The sequence below is a fragment of the Cryptomeria japonica genome, chromosome 11 (assembly GCF_030272615.1).
Source record: "Cryptomeria japonica chromosome 11, Sugi_1.0, whole genome shotgun sequence".
Classification (NCBI taxonomy): domain Eukaryota; kingdom Viridiplantae; phylum Streptophyta; class Pinopsida; order Cupressales; family Cupressaceae; genus Cryptomeria; species Cryptomeria japonica.
The window spans coordinates 589,481,281-589,500,513 of record NC_081415.1 but is presented as its reverse complement, the minus strand read 5'-3'; the positions used below and the strand labels follow the sequence as shown (position 1 = coordinate 589,500,513).

Sequence of the window (19,233 nt, the reverse complement as noted above, 5' to 3'; positions counted from 1 at the left end):
GAGTACACAAGTTTTAAGTTTCATTGTAAAATTATATTTATGAAAATAGAAAAAGATAAATCCATTGAATAAAGTTTCAAGTTCTAAATATACAAAAAAAATTGAAGGAAAAAAGATAAAAATTACTATATAAAGAGTACAAAATATCATGTAACTTCATTTTTCGATTTTTTAATTTGCAATTAAATTATAGTTTCTACTTTATAAGATAAATATTAAAAGAAAAAAAAAACACTAAAAAATGTACATTTCATTATTTTGCATCAAATCAAATTCATTTTATATACACTATATTTTATAGTGATTCAAGTTTAAAAAAATGATGAACCTTGGTTGTTTCCTTTATAAAAGTGTGTTGCAACATTGTACTTTTATCTAATTTTGATGTTTGAAAAATTATTGGAGGCTCTAATATGAATCTTAACACACTATAAAAATATAATAACCACAAACATGTCTTCATTCTTCCATACTCAATAATCGCTCTCAAATAAGATTTTTGAATCTAATATTTTAAAATGAGAGTAAGAAATCCAAACTTATAAAATTTTAGAGGGATTTAAGGAGGTCACTAGCTCACCCTAAGAAACCATTAGAATTGTTTCTATTGGTGCAAAAACCAAACCATCTATTTAACTATTTTCTACTAAAGATTGGTCATGAGGAAGTCTAATTTTCCATAGCTAATTAAGAATAGTAGTGCCTATCTAATGGTAGTGGCATAGCTTGAGAAGAACTTCAAGTGTGATTTCAGAGTCCAAATGATGTATTTCAAACTTAAGAGATAAGCTATCAAAATGGTGATTATGAGGAACGGTTAAGGAAAAAATAAATTGGGCAAATAGCTAGGGGAAGAGATATAATAAATGAAAAACATTAAATTAAAGTGAAACACATGAAAAATGGGTTAGGGAGATCTATAATTAGACATAGAAAAAGACAAAGAGGGTCAAAATATAGAACAAAATACAAGTTAGAATGTGAGCAAAATAAAAGATCACCAAATATGTGATTTGATCTTTCATTTATCTAGCAAACTCTTCAATATTATTGTTGATAAGATTCATTTTAAATGCAAGTTTCAAACATTACTTTGATCATAGTTTAGATACACAAGTAGATTAAATGGAAATGTAAGGTTTAGATTTGTAGGTATGAAAATGGACCACAACCTGAAACAATTATTTTCTCGATCTTAAGGTGATCATCTATCAATAGTTTATTTTTTAACATATAGTAACAACTTAAATGATGTACCATAAATCATATCAACTTGTCATTGAAGCTAGAACTAACTACTATAATTTTATTACTTAGTCAATTAGATCTCTTTATCCTAAGAAAAAATATATATTCATCATTATTTAATTAGTCTACATAAAATATTTATTTTCCATAAACTTTTAACACTAGAGAAAAACCTAATCAATAGTTAGATTTTCATTACTTATACAATACATTTTTATAATTTATTTTTTAAGAAGAAAAGAAGAAAATGTGCAGTTGATAGTTTTGATTATTTCTATTCAAACTACTTATATATGTCTTCTTTGATATGAGAAACATTATATTACCATAATTCATTAAAAATAAATTGAAATGCCTCTTAAAAAAAACAATTTTGATTATTTCTATTCAAATTACTTATATATGTCTTCTTTGATATGAGAAACATTATATTACCATAATTCATTATAAATAAATTGAAATGCCTCCAAAAAAAAATGTTTAATCTAAAGACTCAAATTTTTTCAAAAAATTTCAATTCATTCTTTTGATGTCCACTTTACAAATTTAACTTTTATTAATATAAACCATAAAGGTAATTACAAATTATATTAATTATTATATCACTTATTTCTATCTATTTAAAATATTAAATTATTGAAAAAAATCAATTGTCCCCTTTGTCTGAATTTTAGAAAAATATAAATTACTATGAATTTCAAAATATGTCCCCCGTCCTTACAATCTCCTTTGGCCCATTTTTAATAAACTAAGATAACTACCTAATGCAAAACATATTTTTATTAGTATAAACTATAAATATAACTTAAAAAACTCTATTATTAATTATATCACTTCTTTTTACCTACTTTAAAATATTTTTAATATTATTATTTCATTATTCATCCCCTTTTATCTAAATCTCATGGAAGGAATTTTGAAATATTATTATTTGTTTGCAACTAGGGCCTACAACCAGGGTTGACGTGGACCCCTAGCAACCTTGTGGGTGGAGGAGGCGTACGTCCTCCTCCACAGTGGTAACCTTTTCTTCCCTCTTTGTTAAGTAAAGCCATTAATATTGTTGTGTCTAGCCTCCCTAGGACTCAACCTATTGATCCCCCTAGTTTTGACATTAATTCTGAATTCGGTCCCTTCAATGCTGATCCCCCCCTCACTCAACGGTGTCTGTAGTCATTTCTCAGTTGGAAAATGTCGACGAATCTGGCTTCCAGTTGGTCTCAAGGGGAAACAAAAGGTCTAAGAAAAAGAATGCTCAACAACTAGCCCTAGAGAAGATTAGGGCCAGAGGGCATTAGAGTATTCAATTAGTCAAGACAGGCATTGTGCAAGAAGGATCTAACACCCCTCCGAAGGAATTGACAAAGACCAACCCCCGCAAGGACTCTCATGTCAAAACAATTGTCATGACTTTTGAAGGAATTGATCGTGGAGATGATGCTAGTAGGAGTAGGGATGCAACCCCCCCACCCTTGATGATCCTCAATCTTCTCTCACAACATGTCAATCCCAAGTCAGGGATAATTCATTAGACCCAACATTTGTGCAGAACGATTCGCTGGACCCTCTAGGGCATTAGGATTTCTCCCCTCATCCTATCCTCATCACATCCTCGATTCTTGCTCTAGACAAATCTAAGACCTTGGTTGATGATGACAATGCCCTTTACCAGATTATCCCAGTTGCTCCAACAATTGTCAACTCTAGAATCCAATACACTCCTGAGATAGGTATGTTGGAAGGAGAATCCCAGGAAGATGCCTCCTCGATGGGCATTCATGATTCTGAGATAGAAACTGATTTAAGATCCAACCTATCGACCATTAATGGTGAGGAACTTAAGGATGCAAATTTCACAAATGAGGAAATCTCTAAGGGTAAAGCTCTCACCAGGAGGAAAAGAGGAAGGCCTTTAGGCTCTAAAAACAAACTCTCTCCTATACACAAGTAATATAATCGAAAGGTGAGCATCCCCAAGTGCTTTAACAGCTTCAAGGCTGACAAGAATGAAAAATAATTACCTGTTCTCCATGAAATGTCTATCTTGGAATATCTAGGGGATGGAATCCCCTGACAGGAAGTATATTGTGAGAAGATTGTTGAATAGTAATAAGGACTTGGATTTTGTCCTTCTTTAGGAAGTTAAAGCTATTAACTTCACCCTAGAGACCAATCTAAACTTCATATGGAAGGACTCTCTCAAATTATTCACTAATCATGAGAAAGGAAAAAGAGGGGCTTCCATCCTTATTAATCCTAATTGGCAAAACTCTATCATTGACTCAGGAATCTCCCCTTGTAATAGAGTTGTGTGGGCCACTTTCCATCATGGTGATTCCTCATTTGGGTTGTGCAACATATACGCTCCCAATGATTATAGGGATAGATCTGAGCTTTTGAAGTGGTTTTCTTCTCTTCCTAACATCCCATGGATTATGGGGGGTGACTTCAATATGGTAGAACACAAGGATGACAAGTTAGGGGGCATTGCAAATGAGTGGAAAAGAGGAGAGAAGATCCTCTGGGATAGAATGAAGAGCATGAAGAGATTATTTGACCCTTTAGAAGGATTAAAGCATGTTAATAAGGGCATATGGTATACGTGGTGCAACTTCCAGAAAGCTGGTAGCAGAATCTACTCCAGATTGGATAGATTTTATACCAATAAGGACTTCTTCTCCTTTATCCCAGACCACCAAGCCTGCTCGGTGGTGGTCAGACCTTCCTCCCTCTCGGATCATCACCCCATCTTTGTTGAAATTGTTCTTAGGAGTGCAAACAAGCCTCATAGTAAAAATGGAGGTAAATTTATTCTCAACATCAATCTCCTCAAAGAATAGGACGTCCTTGCGGCTATTCATATAATAAGAATGTTTAATAAGTGGAACCCCTCTAGTGGCTCCTATATAAACAACTGGGATACCTTGGTCAGAAGTTGGCAGAAGATAATAGGCACCATTGGCAAAAAGAAGGCCAAAGATGCGAGGCAGGTTGAGTTGGTTCTATCATCAAATCTGCTCAATACAGAGCAAGCCCTTCAATATGACCCCACCAAATCTCATCTTAATCTCCAAGTGGTCATTGCTAGAGATGAGCTCTGGAAAAGACAATATCATAAGGCACTAGGTGCCCAAACCAGAGCCAGGATGCTATGGCTTGATAAAGGGGACAAAGGCTCAATTTTTTTTTTCAACATTTTGAAGCAAAAACAATGTAAGGAGAGGATTGATAAGCTATGGGTGGATGGAAAGGAAATTGCTGCTGATGAGGAAATCCTGAATGAGTTCAGTAAATTCTACAAGCAACTCTTCTCTTCTGAAGACTCCCCTGCTTCAAAGGCTGCAAGGGTCAAAAGCAAGGATCTTATTCCTAAGCTTGTATCTCCCTATGAGGTTATCTCTCTCACTAGACCCTTCTCAAAGGAGGAGATTATTAGAGCTATTAACTCCCTTCATAATGACAAAGCCCCAAGACCGGATGAGCTTACTATAGAGTTTTATAAGGCTAATATTTCATGGATAGCTGACGATCTTCTTGAGATCTATAATGAAGCCATCAAGACTAGAACTCTGGGAATTAACATTAATAGAGGGTTGATCAAACTTATACCCAAAGAAGGGGACAAGGCTTTAATCAAGAACTAGCGCCCTATTACTCTACTCAATGTTTCTTACAAGATCCTTGCTAAACTGCTCCCCTTAAGGCTCAAACATATCCTCCCTAAGTTTATATGCCCCACCCAAACTGACTTCATTAAAGGGAGATACATCTTGGAAAATCTAATTACAAGCTGGGAAGCCATGGAATGGGCTAAAGTCTCGAAAAAAAAGGTGGCCATGTTTTTGTTAGACTTTGAAAAAGCCTATGACAGGATTGAATGGGGTTTCATAACCACTATGCTCCAAGCCTTTGGATTTCCCGAGATCTTCTGTCAGTCTATTAAGGTCCTTCTTAGGGATGCTCATGCCTAGGTAGAAGTGAATGACCTGATTTCTCATCCATTCAAGCTTAGTAGATCTATTAGGCAAGGCTGACCTCTTGCCCCTGCCCTTTTTGTTATTGCTTCTGATGCTCTTTATTATTTTCTCAGAGACAACTCCCACTCCCCTAGGGTTAAGGAAATCTCCCTCCCTGATGACTCAAAACTGATCAACATCCAATTTGCAGATGACACTGCCCTTTTCTTTGAGCTTTCAAAAGAGAATTTGGATGCTATATCAGCCAAACTCTCCTTGTTCTGTGAAGCTGCATGGGCCAAGATCTCCCAACCCAAATCTACCATGCTCAGATGGACTGAGAAACCTCCAGACTGGCTTGCTACCTATGGGTATCAATGGGGAGGACCGACCACAATTGTCAGATATCTGGGGATCCCTTTTGCAATCTCCCCCTTCCTTAAGGATATGTGGGCATGGATTAAGGGGAAGATTGAATCTAAGCTCTCTAAATGGAATAAGCACTTTTTATCGCTGGCAGGAAGAATGCAAGTGTGCCAAAAGATTCTCTCATCTTATAGTATATACTATGTGTCTGTTGGGATGTTCAATAACTATCCGATCAATGAGATTCAGAAAACCATCAGAGACTTTATGTGGTTGGATGGAAGAGGTCAAAGAAAAACTCACTCAGTCAAATGGGATTGGTGTTGTATGGATAAATCTATTGGAGGCCTGGGTCTTAAGGATCTGAGAACCCAAGGGATTGCATTGGTAGCCAAATGGATTTTTCATGCTTTGGAAGGTAATGAACCATGGAAAGTGCTCATTCATAATAATATTAGTAGGGGGGTTCCTAAGAAAGCTAAATCTTGGAAGTCCCTCCCCATTAGTGATCTACTAGCTAGATCTTTCTCAGTTTCTACCGCAGGCTCTGTTATCTTCAAAACCATCTAGAAAGCATGGGAAATTATTAGTTCTAATGTTGGCAATGCTTGGAGTAGCCGTGTTAATCAAGTGTGTGGGGATAGGTCAATCTGGTGGAACTTAACCCATAAAGATAAGCCTTTAGCCCTTACTCAGGGGTGTTCAACCAAAAAATGGGCTAGCAAAGGAATTTGTTGCTTCAAAGACATCATTACTAATGGAACTCTGATCCCTTGGGAAGAGCTCTTAGCAAAATTTAATTTGCCTCCTTCTAACAAAAGGACTTATAACATCTTGTGCAATGCTTGTAATCTCATCCAGCCCCCCATTGCTTGCGAAGATAGCAACCCTCTTTCCTTCACTTGGTCCGATGGATGCCCGATTGGGAACCTTAAGCCTCTTGCTATCTATAAAACCCTCTCTTCTGATAGCAGCATTCTCAACCATCTCAATTCAATCTGGTACTCTGACCTACCAAGAGTTCAATGGGGTCATATCTTCAAATCTCTTTGGGGATCTCCATTGGCTCTGAGGAAAAAAACCTTCAGATGGTTGCTTCTTCTAGACAAGCTCCCTACCAGATTGGACTACGCTAATGAAGACCTGTGTTCTATCTATAAAATCAGGGAAACCGGTAGACATATTTTTTTTTACTGCATTGTTGCTAAGGAAATTTGGCTTATGTTTGGTTTTACTCTTCATGTGCAGTGTAATATTCTTAATGTTGTTATAGGGGTCATTAAAGGACTTAAGAAAGATATTAATGTGTTCTAGAATTTAGTTTCTGGAGATATCCTTTGGTATATATGGAAAATTAGGAACTTAGAAAAATTTCAAGGGCATGTCAGGGCCCTTACTGAGTCTTTTCGAAGTCTCACCCTCCACTCTGTCTTCTCGCAGGTCACTATGGTGTTCAGGCTTAACAAAGAGAAGTTTCAGAGGTTCCTTTCAAATGGACATGCCATGGTATTCATCTTCGAGCTATCCCATGGATACACCTGGGGGAGAACCAATGCTGAGAGAACTCCTTTTGTGAACACCCTCGACACTCTCATGGAAGAAATCAGAGGCAATGACCACCAGGTTAGACAACAGATGATCCAAACTGCTAGGATGTTGGACAATCGTAGGTTTTTTTGGATGGAAGGACCTACAGGATGGATAACCTGGATGCAATCCAGGCATACACCATGGACAATTTTTTTGCTTCTTTTGGTCATTATTGTAATTAGATTGACGTATAGCGGATCTGCCAAATCACATACTAGCATATTTTTGCACTGTTACTAAATAACAAACTGCTCCTATTTTGTATAGTTATATTGAACTGCTAAAGTAGTTACATACTTGTCTGTAATCCAGTTTATCAACTATATCAATACAAAAAAAAAAATTCTCATGGAAGGACTGATTATCATGAGCCTCAAAGTATGTCCCTCAATGTTCATCCTTCAAATCTCCTTTTAACCCATTTTTAATAAACTAAGAAAACCACCTAACCCAAAACTTTTAAAAAAATATCAAGAGACTTAAGGCCACACAAAACATGTCAAAAGTTTTTGAAATAGTCTTGAATATAAGATAATTATATTATAAACAAAAGTAAGACTTTAAAAAGTTCATATAATAAAAATGTTTAACATATTGTAGTTAGTGTATCATTCATTTTCTTAAAATGGTCTTTAATATTTCATAAATAGTCAAATATTATTCGTAGTAATTTAAAAAAAATAGATTTGAATATAAGACAATTATATTATAAACAAAAGGAATGCTTACAAATAATAAAAATGGTTTAACATATTATAGTTAATATGTCATTTTTTGTTAAAACGATCTTTAAAATTTGATAAATAGCCAATAGACTCTTGACCTACTCGTGAAATAAAATGGTTCGTAATTAACCCACCAAAATAAAAATAAAAAGATTTAAACCTAAAATTCATATTTATCATGTTAATCATATAAAAAATTACTTCTAACTTTAATCTTATAATTCATTCAATTAAAACAATCTATCTAACCCTAATATATAGATATATACAAATTTAATCAATCCCTTATGACTGCAATAACTACTAATACCATTTAAAGGAAAAAAGTTTGAATAAAGCCCCACAAGCAACATAATGGACGACCATAATTGTTGGAGTAGTTGGAAATAGGACTTCTTGTTTGCCTTTGTGCCTCCCTTGCTTTCCTTGTAACAAAGATGACCCCCCAAAACCACCTATTATTGGCCCCCAAATATTTTCCCTTTCGGCAAAATATATATATTGAATTACAACGGCTAAATTTAGATATAGTGTAATATTAGCAAGTGGCCCACTATACGCTCCGCTTAATGTGGCGGCCGCTTTGTCGAGGTTTTGACTAAAATTAAAAAACAAGACGACCACCACTCTAGATGGACAATGCTTAATGTGCACCCGGGCGCCTTTATAAAAGATCAATAAAATAAAATAATATTTCTTCCTCCATAGGGTTGGGTACATGGTCATTTATAAAATAACATAATTTGAAGTTTGGTCATAAAGAGAAAGTCTACAATGTAACAAACTTTTTATCAATAAACTTTTTTCTTTTTCTTTTTTTTTTTTTTATTCACTATCGTGGAATCTGGAGGTGTCCTTGCCGAAGCAAGACTAATCCCCCAGTGTGTACAACCCACTCACAAGGTAGCAACACATACAGAGTTAACACAGCCGGGGACTCGAACTCAAGACCATGAGGAGCATACCCACGCCTTAAGTTGCGATCCACGACCGGGTGAGCTAGGGCCGAAACCCTTCTTTTTCTTTTTCTTTTGGAAACATGTCAATATATATAGATGTCGGACATCTTTGTCTTTATATAGTTTATTATAACGATTTGAATAAGTATACAACTAAACTACAAGCTTCCTTTAACTAAGCAATGATGTGTAGGGGGGTCCAAATTTACTCAGGGTTTGAACCTTGACGAGTGACTTCTATATCTCATACCATAATCCTCACCAATTGTGCCCAACCAATTGAACTACAACCCTTTGGTCAAAATTATATATTAGTGTCTTGAGGTAAGCTTGAAGTTGTCGTGTTGTCCCTATTAGTTCTATTCATAAAAAAATAAAATTATCTAATATGTTTTAGGTTTATATTGAATACATAAATAAATAAATAGAGTTGAGATTGAAGTGGCATAAGAAATAAAATATTTAAAGAGGAGAAGACACTGAAAGAAAATGAGGGAGAAGATATGCTTTTAGGTTAAAATTGGGTTTTTTGAATTTTATAAAATCTTAACTAGAAACTAGTCTTGTGCATATTTGTTTACTTTTACATATTGATATTATTTTCAATGTGTTAATGTCTAATGTAACACATTATTGTCCTCTATATTTCTTGATATGAAACCTCCTACTCTGGTACTTATAAATATCTAAAAATGGTCGTATTAGTGTCTAAGGCACATTTAGGGCAATGCTCTCAATTAGGTCGATATGTTGACTCAACAAAAATAGAATAAAGTAGGTTTTAAAATATGTGGTTTTAAATGTCGGTGTATGTGAATATATAAATGAAGGTAGGTGGTGTGCACAATGATGAAGCCCTAAATAGCTAAATATAAATTCTAAATGTCTAGGTAGAGCTTGCATGTAAAAAGTGCAAGCTTGATTTCCATTTTAGTAGATAACCACTTAAACAAGAAGACCTAAGCCTAATTTTATTACCAAAGGAGAATATTAGAATTTAGATTTTGTTAAAAATACATGTATGTAGGCAAGAAAACATGAGTTTGAATGTGTGGGACACAACTGGGCATGGTCTTGTCCAAGGGCCAAACGTGTGGCACTACTCTAGTGTCCCAAGTAACAAAATAATCTCGCATAGGTGGAACATGTGTTTTGATGTGCAAGGGGTCATATACACGTGAGAGTGGATTGTTTAGGGATTATTCACATCTCAAAGGGGCTTAAAATAGTCTAAATGTGCTCATTTGGAATGGGTGCTACAACGAATGCAAAACTATTATAGAGAAAGTGCTAATTATGTAATTTTTGACCATATAATTAGAAACTTATTATAAAAACATACATATATAAAGTGGTACTATAATAAAGATTACATATAAAAATTAATATATGTCTACATTATTAAAGTGCATCATAACATTAATTTAATATATACATATACATGTACATGTACATGGGTACACATACACATACACATACACATACACATACACATATATTGTGAAGAATAAAATTGTATGCCAACACCTTTACATCTTTATTTTAAACCACTTTGCATTGTCATAAATGCATGGTCTTAATTCACACAATGTGACTCATTTGACATAGTAACCAACACTAATCTCGAACCTCCTATCACTTAGAATTGTCTTATTTAGGTTGCTTTACTTAGTATTGATCCAATTCCACAAGATTTTTTTTTCAGCTTTGCAAATGGTGCATGTATAGCCTTGTTCCTTAAATTAGGATGCACTATAATCCAGTCCACTTAATTCAAATTGTATATTTCCCTTTCATAACACCACTAAACTTTGAAAACTCTAAAACCATAAACCAACTTAAAACTTCTCAACACCTTATATGCGAAAATGTAGACAAATGTGCGCAAGTCTAGCTTCTAACAAATATTTTATATTATTCAACCAATATCTTTAATGTTTTTTTTGGGTAGGAAATTATATATTGTCATAAAGAAGACACACAAATGAACTATAATCGGAAACATCACACCATACACAATTTCAAATTTTTTTAATAAAAAATCTAATTTATTACTTAATCCAAGGATATTGTATTTGAAATGTTCACATGGTTCCAACTAATTTGTGGTCAAATCTACATTTGTGATGAAAAAGAAAGCAAGCAAAAATCCTAGAAAAACTTCGGAGTCCAAAACATGAAAAACAGGCTACAGACCGTCAAATTAAATACAATCGGAAGTTTGACGAGGCGGTCTAAATTTCGAAAATAGTAATCATATCGCAGGTGACAGAAAAAAAATCACGTCAATCGACCGTCAATAGCAAATCCTCGAAGTACGGAGCGAAAAAAAATCACTGTAAATTTAACGCATGTTTTCTTGTCTCTCATTTACCCAACATGTAACGGCCCTGACTCATGTTCAGCTCGCATGCAGCAACAAAAACAAACACAAAACATTTCATTGCCAGCTCACGAAAGCGACAGTTTGTTACAGATATTTTTCATCTTATAAAAATGCACTTGAAACTTCTGCACAGATCTTAGCTGTTATGTACATGGGAAAATCATAACAGGGAGGTCGGAGAATCGAGGCCACAGGGCTCCAATCCAGACCGTGCCTTTATTTTACATTTTATTATTTAAAATTACATGATGGTACAGGCATGCGGATTATCGTCGCTGAACATTGTTCCAACTGGGTTGTCGTCAGGGCGGCTGTACGCATATCCCTGCCGCTCTCCATTAGTGTAACCATGCTTTCTGTAATTATAGCTTTCCCTGTATGCATTCACATCACGGTATTCATCCCTTCGAAGTGGGTGATAAGTGCCTGGCTCATATGGGTATGTCCAAAACTCCGCCTTTTTGCCGCTTCTCCTTACTGCCTTGAGGACTTTGTTTCTCTCTACGTATCCCACCACTGTCACTTTTTGTTGCTCCAGATCAATGTCAACAGAGTCCAAACCTGATAGAAAAACAACATCAATTCAGAAAGAACAGCCAGAAGCATAATAGATTGTGGAAAACTGATTATTTCAACATCACAACGATTAGATGATGAAAAAAAAAACATAGATTTGTTTTGTTTTTGTTTCCGTCAGATACAAAATGGGTATAGGTAAAAGTAATGAAGATGTGGGATTGAGCATTACTTTGGTTGTGGATGGGCGCTCTACTTAAACATCACATGTTCAATTAGAAACTGAGGACTATTTTGATCTTGGTTGAGCGTTCTACTTAAACATCACATGGTCAATGAGGGATTGAACACTACTTTGGTCGTAACTGTTGGGTGCTCTACTTCAACATCAAACGTTTAATGAAGGATTAAGCACTACTTTGACCTTGGCCATGACTGTTCGATGCTCTACTCAAAATAGAATTTTCAATGAAGGATTGAGCACTACTTTGGCCATGGTCATTGGGTGCTCTACTAAAACATCATATGTTCAACGAAGGATGAAGCTCTACTTTGACCATGGCTGTTTGGTGCTCTACTCAAACATCACATTTCAATGAAAGATTGAGCACTACTTTGGTTGTTGCGTTTTCTACTCAAACATCACATTCCAATGAAGGATTGAGCACTACTTTGGCCATGGCTATTGAGTGTTCTATTTAATCATCAAATGTTCAATAAAAGATTAAGCACTACTTTGATCGTGATTGTTGAGTGCTCTACTTAAACATCACATACTCAATGGAAAATTGAACACTACTTTGACTATGGTCATTGGGTGCTCTACTAAAACATCACATGTTCAATGAAAAAATAAACACTGCTTTGACCGTGGCTGATAGACATTCTACATCAAATGTTTGATGAAGGATTGAATAGTATTTTAGCTGCGGCCGGATGCTTTACTTAGAGATCAAATGTTCAAGGACCCAAACAATTATGCATAAAAATGCTAAATAATTTGACAAAAGAATTATCACTGTTGAACTGATATGATATTTAAGAACAGCTGTGGCTTTTCTTTTAGAGATCCTTAAATATAGCTTGTCTTATTAAATACATAGAAGTTTCTTCATCTTTTCTTAAGGAATCCATTCCCGTTTTATATTTAATCCAATCACCTAGTTTCCATCATTATCATTCTTTATCGATGAGCATTAATGCTCTACTTGGCCGTTTCTACAACTTTTTTTCTCCTTACTCAAGAATGGAACTGATTCTAAGCCATGGGATTGCAACTAACAGAATAATCCATCATATAGTATCAATAGCATACGTTCAGTATTCTCTTCACACTAGGTAACTATCAGGATTGACACTAATATACATGGCATCAATAATATACTGATATGTGGAAGATTCAAACAAAGAAATTAAACATGATGAACACTCACTCAGATCACAAGTACATGGCAAACCAACATCTATAAAAAAAAGTCTATGAAGTAGTGTATGGTTGCTTCTGTTTTAACTGGGGAAGTTTCTCAATGGATATTTTGGAACACACACTCTTCTTCCTGATAACTGAATGCTATCCAAAACATCACTGGAAATCATATACAATTAAAACAAAGAACAATCATAAATTAAATCAATTTCTCGTAAATTAACCAGTCTTTTGAAGAAAAAATGTATGAATCACTAGTCTCTTTTTGTTGATGGATTACTGAATGCGATCCAAAATATTATTGAAAAACATATACAGTAAAAACCAAAACAATCGTACACTAAACTAAACCAATATCTGCAAATAAATCAATTTTTTAAATAAATAAAAAATATATGAATCACTCTCTTCTTGATGATAGATTACTGAATACGATTCAAAATATCAATAAAAACATACACGATCAGAACCAAAAACAGTCATACACTAAACCAATATCTCACAAACTAACCAATCTTTCAAAAAATAAAAAAATAAAAAAATTATACTAGCTACATGAACAATCACATATCATAGACCATGCACGCTTTGATGGGTTACTCTTAAAACTCATAGACCAGGTAAAATGAAACCAAGTATTCCATGGCACACCACCTTTGATCTTGAGAGCATTTCGAACAGCTCTTTCACATCCTCCACAGTCCATCCGAACCTGCATTTCCACCATCTGAACACAAAAAATTTACAGACCCACATTTGAGTCACAAAACTTCAAGGAAAAAAACCACACAAAAAAACTGGAAAAAAAAAAAAACACTCAAAAAGGAAACTTTTTTCAACCTGCAAGCAGAGCGGGCGGCGCTTACGCTCTGTGAGTCTTCTCCAATACACACTTTCTGTTATGTTTTCCATGGCAGAGCAGCACAAAAAACACAGACAGTAAAAAAATCCCTGCAAAAAGCTCTGAAATGTTTTGCAAGAACAGCGTATGAGAATGCTGGCTTTAAATCGAATCCTCCGTCACTTGACGTTCTGGTTGTTCACGTTATCTTTCGTTGATTCAAACCGCCAGTTACTCAACATATTCCTAAAATTATCTAGAACAATTCCAAATAAACCATTTGTTTAAAACACTCATGGATTAAGCTTCGAAACTACATGCCTTGCATTATTATACATATACATTGTATATACCACAAGACTTTTCAAATTTAGTGCTCTATAATATTTTTTTACCTTGGATTTCCTTGTCAACATTACAATTAAATGATTACCCAATTCCCTAAAGAATGATTAATTTTATAAAAGTATTATTGCAAATTACAGAATCCAATTATGCTCTCAGCCTGTAATGATGGCGGGACTCAGACATAGACATACATTACCTTACCATCTTTAAATCCCACATTGAACAATCACTTCATGTTTTTGCTTTATTCTTTTTTTTCATTCTTTTCCACTTGAAGCAATTTTTTTTAGAAATCTGGTGCAAAGATTAAAGCAGGGTGAAGAATATGCTTAAAGGAAAAACTTAATCTCTACTTGTTGTACAGAGTACACTTCTCTTTATTATTAGTGTTTACAGAGGATAGAAAGCAAACCAGAGGTTGGAAGATTGATAGTGACATATATTCCAAGCCTTATCTTTACACTTTAACGTTGGATAAGTGCAAGCAAGAGCATCTGCTGCCCCCATGCTGTAAGATTAGGATTCTCATATTTCAAATAGATGATTTCATCCAACTCAACAATCACTTGTTCGGAATGTGTAAAGGTAAAGTATGGCATTAAAGTCAAAATTCACTTGGAAAAGATATTCCCTCTAGAGTACAAAGGGCCCTTCTCATCATGTTCCATGAGAGGCAATATGTTTGAAAATAAGCTCCCTTTACATCAAAACATATGCTCAATGTTGTTGTCTTAATGTACTTTGGAAGATATTTCACAGGTATTAAATTCTTTTGTTTTATGTCATGTGGGGTGTTTGTTTTAATGTATAAAGCTTTTGGTTGCTAGCATGGAAAGGTCTTTATTAAACATTTTTTATTTTCATAGTGGTACCTAAAAGTTTAGAGATTATTGATATAAGGGTCCTTAAGCTAGTGGAGGAAACTCTCAATCCCTTTCTAATATTAATTCAAAGTTTTGAGCTAGATGTATTGGGTTTCTATTTTAAAAGAAAATATTCATTTTAATCATGTGGTTGCATTTTAAATTACATGAAATTGCCTTTGAAGTAAAAATAAGAGTCCAATCCCTTTCCAATAGGACCACATCCTAATTGTAAAGAAAATAAGTTTCCTTTTGCTACATTAATCTAGACTAATAAAATGATAAAATCAATTAATAATAAATTAAATCTAAAAATTATTGTAGTAACTCAAGTAATTAAACTAAAAGAGGGGTAAAAATTTATTTAAGAACAACAAAGATATAGAGAAGAAAGACAGGCTTCTCCCCAAAGAGCTTAAAGAGCCTAGTCACTGTCCACTAAATGATCTAACAAAGTAACCATTTCAGGGGGCAATTGCCCCTTATCCACAATATTCCAAGCATACATATGATCAGAAGCCCATTTAGCCAAACAATCAACAACCCCATTCCACTCCCTAGGAATGTGCCTGAAAAGAACAGAATCGAAAGATCCACACAACTGAAGAATCTTCTTAATAACCATTTGTAAGTGCCAACCAACACCATCAAACCGTTGTCTAGTAAGAAAAGTCACTATGACCTGAGAATTAGACTCACAAATGATCCTTCTCCAACTGACAGCACAACTACGCTCAACAACGTACAAGATGACCAAAGCCTCCATAAGATTATTCATTTGAAGGCCTTTATAAACATAAAAAATAAATTGAATGTTCCCAGACCTATCACGACCAACCCCACCAATACCAACATGACCTCCAGATTCCCCCGAGATGAGCCATCAGTGTTAAATTTGAAAACTCCCTATAGAGGAGGGGTCCAATGACCCTCCCTACTAACTCTCTGCAAAGGGTGTCTGCATCTATTCCTCATCATCTGACTAGAAACTGGCAAAGAACCTCCTTGAAGATGAATGGTGAGGCAAGTACAGGTAGCAACATCCCCAAGATCCACACTTCCAGAAAAGTCACACCTCAATAAAGCTGTCTCCTGAAGTGGATGAACAATTTTCCACCACAAATGCTGAAAGACCATCCGACTATCTTGAAAAATCCTACGGTTCCTCTCCAACCAAATATGCCAAATGATAAAAGATGGACCCATAGCCCAGGCCACCTGAAGGAAAGAGGTCGTCACAGGGGCTCTCCCCCAACAAGCCCAAAACTCAACCAAAGAAGAAACATGCCAACAAGATTGACCCCAAGTTGTCCACCATAAGTGCCAGATCTCCCTAGAAAAGGACCACTGAAAGAAAATATGAGAGACAAATTCCACCTCAGAGTGATACAGAACACACATTGAGGGACCTTGGAAGCCCCAAGCTTACATAAATTGTCCCATGTAAGAAACTGATCATGAGTAACGACCCACATAAAAAAGTTGCATTTTGGCCAAGAAAATTTACTCCAGACCTGCTTCCACCAAGGAACCTCAAAATCTCCAAACATCTGCCTAAGAAGTTCCAAGTAACCTGAAGAGACAGAGTATTTGCTTGATGAGGCTTTGCCCTAGGCTAAGATATCTTGCCCATCCAAAGAATTACACTCCTAAGAAGTAAGAATCTAAGCCAACTCATTTCGACGCTCCTCTAAACTATCTGGTGGCCATTCACAAGGGACCCCCCACCTATACCCCACAGTTAGGCTTATATTTTGAATATACTTATAATGCATAACCTTATTCCACCCAGTTATTATAAAAATGTCATAGAAGGGCTGCAAATGTGGATACATAAAAAGAAGAGGAGGATTGCCATCCCAAGAGTTTGACCAAAAAAGAGCTTCAGAGCCTCGATTACAGATCCAAAAAAGGCCCTTCTTAACAGCCTAAGCCCTAGTTTTTAGAGTGTGCCAAATCATAGAGCCTCTGCCTCCAAAGCACAACAACCAACATCCACCCGGTCAACACTAGATAAATACTTATGCTTGAGAATCTGAGCCCAAAGCTAATCCTGACTTGTACACCATCGCTAGTATAATTTAGCTGCTAGAGCTTGCCCATTCCAGATAGCAGATCTAAGACCCAAACCCTCTTCCTTCTTTGGGTAGCAAACAACATCCCATCGAACAAGGCTCCACTTAGAAGTTTGTAAATTACGGCTCCAAATAAACTAGAGTGAGAGAGCATCAAATTCTCTAAGAAAATAAACAAGAGCTGCCTGGACAAAACTTCTATAAATAGGAAGATCTTGAATCGCTGATTGAAGAAGGGTAACCCTAGCAATAGTGGAAAACCACTGATGAGTCCAGTGATTAAATTTCCAATGCAACTTATCAAGAAAGTTCTGTCAAAGAGGCCTTGGTTGCCAACCAACAACAAGGGGAACACCTAGATAAAGCAAGGGGAGAGACCCAATTTGAAACCTCAAGATATCAACAATTCTTCTCTGATTAGATTTCGGGGTATTAAAAAAATAGATTGAAGACTTGTGATCATTGAGTTTTTTACCCAAGCAACTAAGTAGCTATCCAATGCTCGTCTAAAGGATTTTGCTTCATGAATATGAGAAACTCCCATAAGAGCATTGTCATCCACAAATTGGAGATGAGAAAAATTAGGCAACCCATGATCCCAAGTCCAGCCCTGAATCACGCCCTTTGAAATCCGAGACTTGATAAATCTACCCAAGCCTTTAGCCATAATAATAAACAAATAAGGGGAAAGAGGATCCCCTTGGCAAAGACCTCTAGAAGATTCAAATAATGTCAAAGGCTCCCCATTGAGAATAATAGAGAAGGATAAGGAAGTAACACAGCTCATAGTCCAACTGACCCACTCCAAACTAAAACTAAAGGCTATGAGAATTTTGTGCAAGAAGCTCCACTTAACTCTGTCATAAGCTTTGGCCATGTCAAGTTTGATGAACATATATTTCTCCTTGGAAACTACCATAGAGTTAATAGCTTCATAAGCCACAACCACCCCATCTAGAATTTGTCTTCCTACCACAAAACCTCCTTGCTCATCAAAGATTAAACTGGGGAGCCAGGGTTTAAGCCTCTCAGCAATTAGTTTGGTAACAATTTTATAGAAAACATTACACAAAGCAATGGGCTTGAAGAAGTCCAACCGATTAGCACCATCCTTTTTAGGAATAAGAACAAGGAAAGTAGAATTTATGGCCTTGAGCATTTGTTTGCTAGAATAAGATTCCCGGACCACCTCCAACAAATCCAAACTGACAATATCCAAAAATTCCTTAAAGAATTCAATAGGAAACCCATTTGGACACAAAGCCTTACCCTTATGCATCCCAAAGACAACCTCCTCCAACTCAGATAGAGAAATTGGATGCATAAGAGACTCATTCATCTGATTAGTAACAAGAGACGAAATACAACCTAGGACAAGATTTTCCTCATCCATAGCAGGAGGTGAATCCTCAGTAAAGAGTGCAACATAGTACTGAGAGGCCTCACGTGACATAGCTAGCAAAGAGGTCAACCGATCTCGTGCAATATTAACCAAAGAGGATACGTAACTCTTATTGTGTCGAGCCTGCACCGACTTGTGGAAAAAAGTTATATTCTGATCTCCTTCCTGAAGCCAGTCATTATAGGCCTTCTACTTCCAAAATATCTCCTCCCTAAGTCCCCACTCTTGCAATTCTCAAACAACTTGTGACTCATCTCTACCCAGGTCCTCTAAGAAGCCAAGATCCCAAATTTGACGAGTGATAACATCAAGGTGAGCCTGAACATTCCTCTTCATGATATGAAGGTTACTAAAGCATAACCTATTCCACTTTTTAAGCTACCACTTGACAAATTGCCATTTCTTAACAAAGCAATACATAGCGGTACCATAAGTAGGACTCCCATGTCTCCACCATTGGGTCATTAAGTCATGAAGGGAAGGGTCCCACAACCACATAAGTTGGAACTTAAAGGGAGGATTTTTAGGAATC

At 35.8% G+C, this 19,233-nt stretch overlaps 1 protein-coding gene across 1 annotated transcript; it reads right to left on the bottom strand.

Annotated features, from left to right (window-relative positions):
- Positions 1-11,255: 11,255 nt before the first annotated feature.
- LOC131040031 (heavy metal-associated isoprenylated plant protein 30) lies at positions 11,256-14,254 on the bottom strand. The gene is made up of 3 exons (XM_057972909.1): positions 14,013-14,254; positions 13,827-13,899; positions 11,256-11,791 (listed from the first exon to the last, which is right to left on the bottom strand). The coding sequence occupies exons 1-3, from the start codon at positions 14,082-14,084 to the stop codon at positions 11,472-11,474; spliced, it is 465 nt and encodes a 154-aa protein (XP_057828892.1). The 5' UTR covers positions 14,085-14,254; the 3' UTR covers positions 11,256-11,471.
- Between the last annotated feature and the right edge of the window lie 4,979 nt (positions 14,255-19,233).

Coding starts and splice junctions, on each gene's coding strand:
- LOC131040031 (XM_057972909.1), bottom strand. CDS start 14,084: ATGGAAAACATAACAGAAAGTGTGTATTGGAGAAGACTCACAGAGCGT. Junction 13,900..14,012: donor GCCGCCCGCTCTGCTTGCAG/GTTGAAAAAAGT, acceptor TTTTGTGTTCAG/ATGGTGGAAATGCAGGTTCG. Junction 11,792..13,826: donor AAATGCTCTCAAGATCAAAG/GTGGTGTGCCAT, acceptor TTTTTCTATCAG/GTTTGGACTCTGTTGACATT.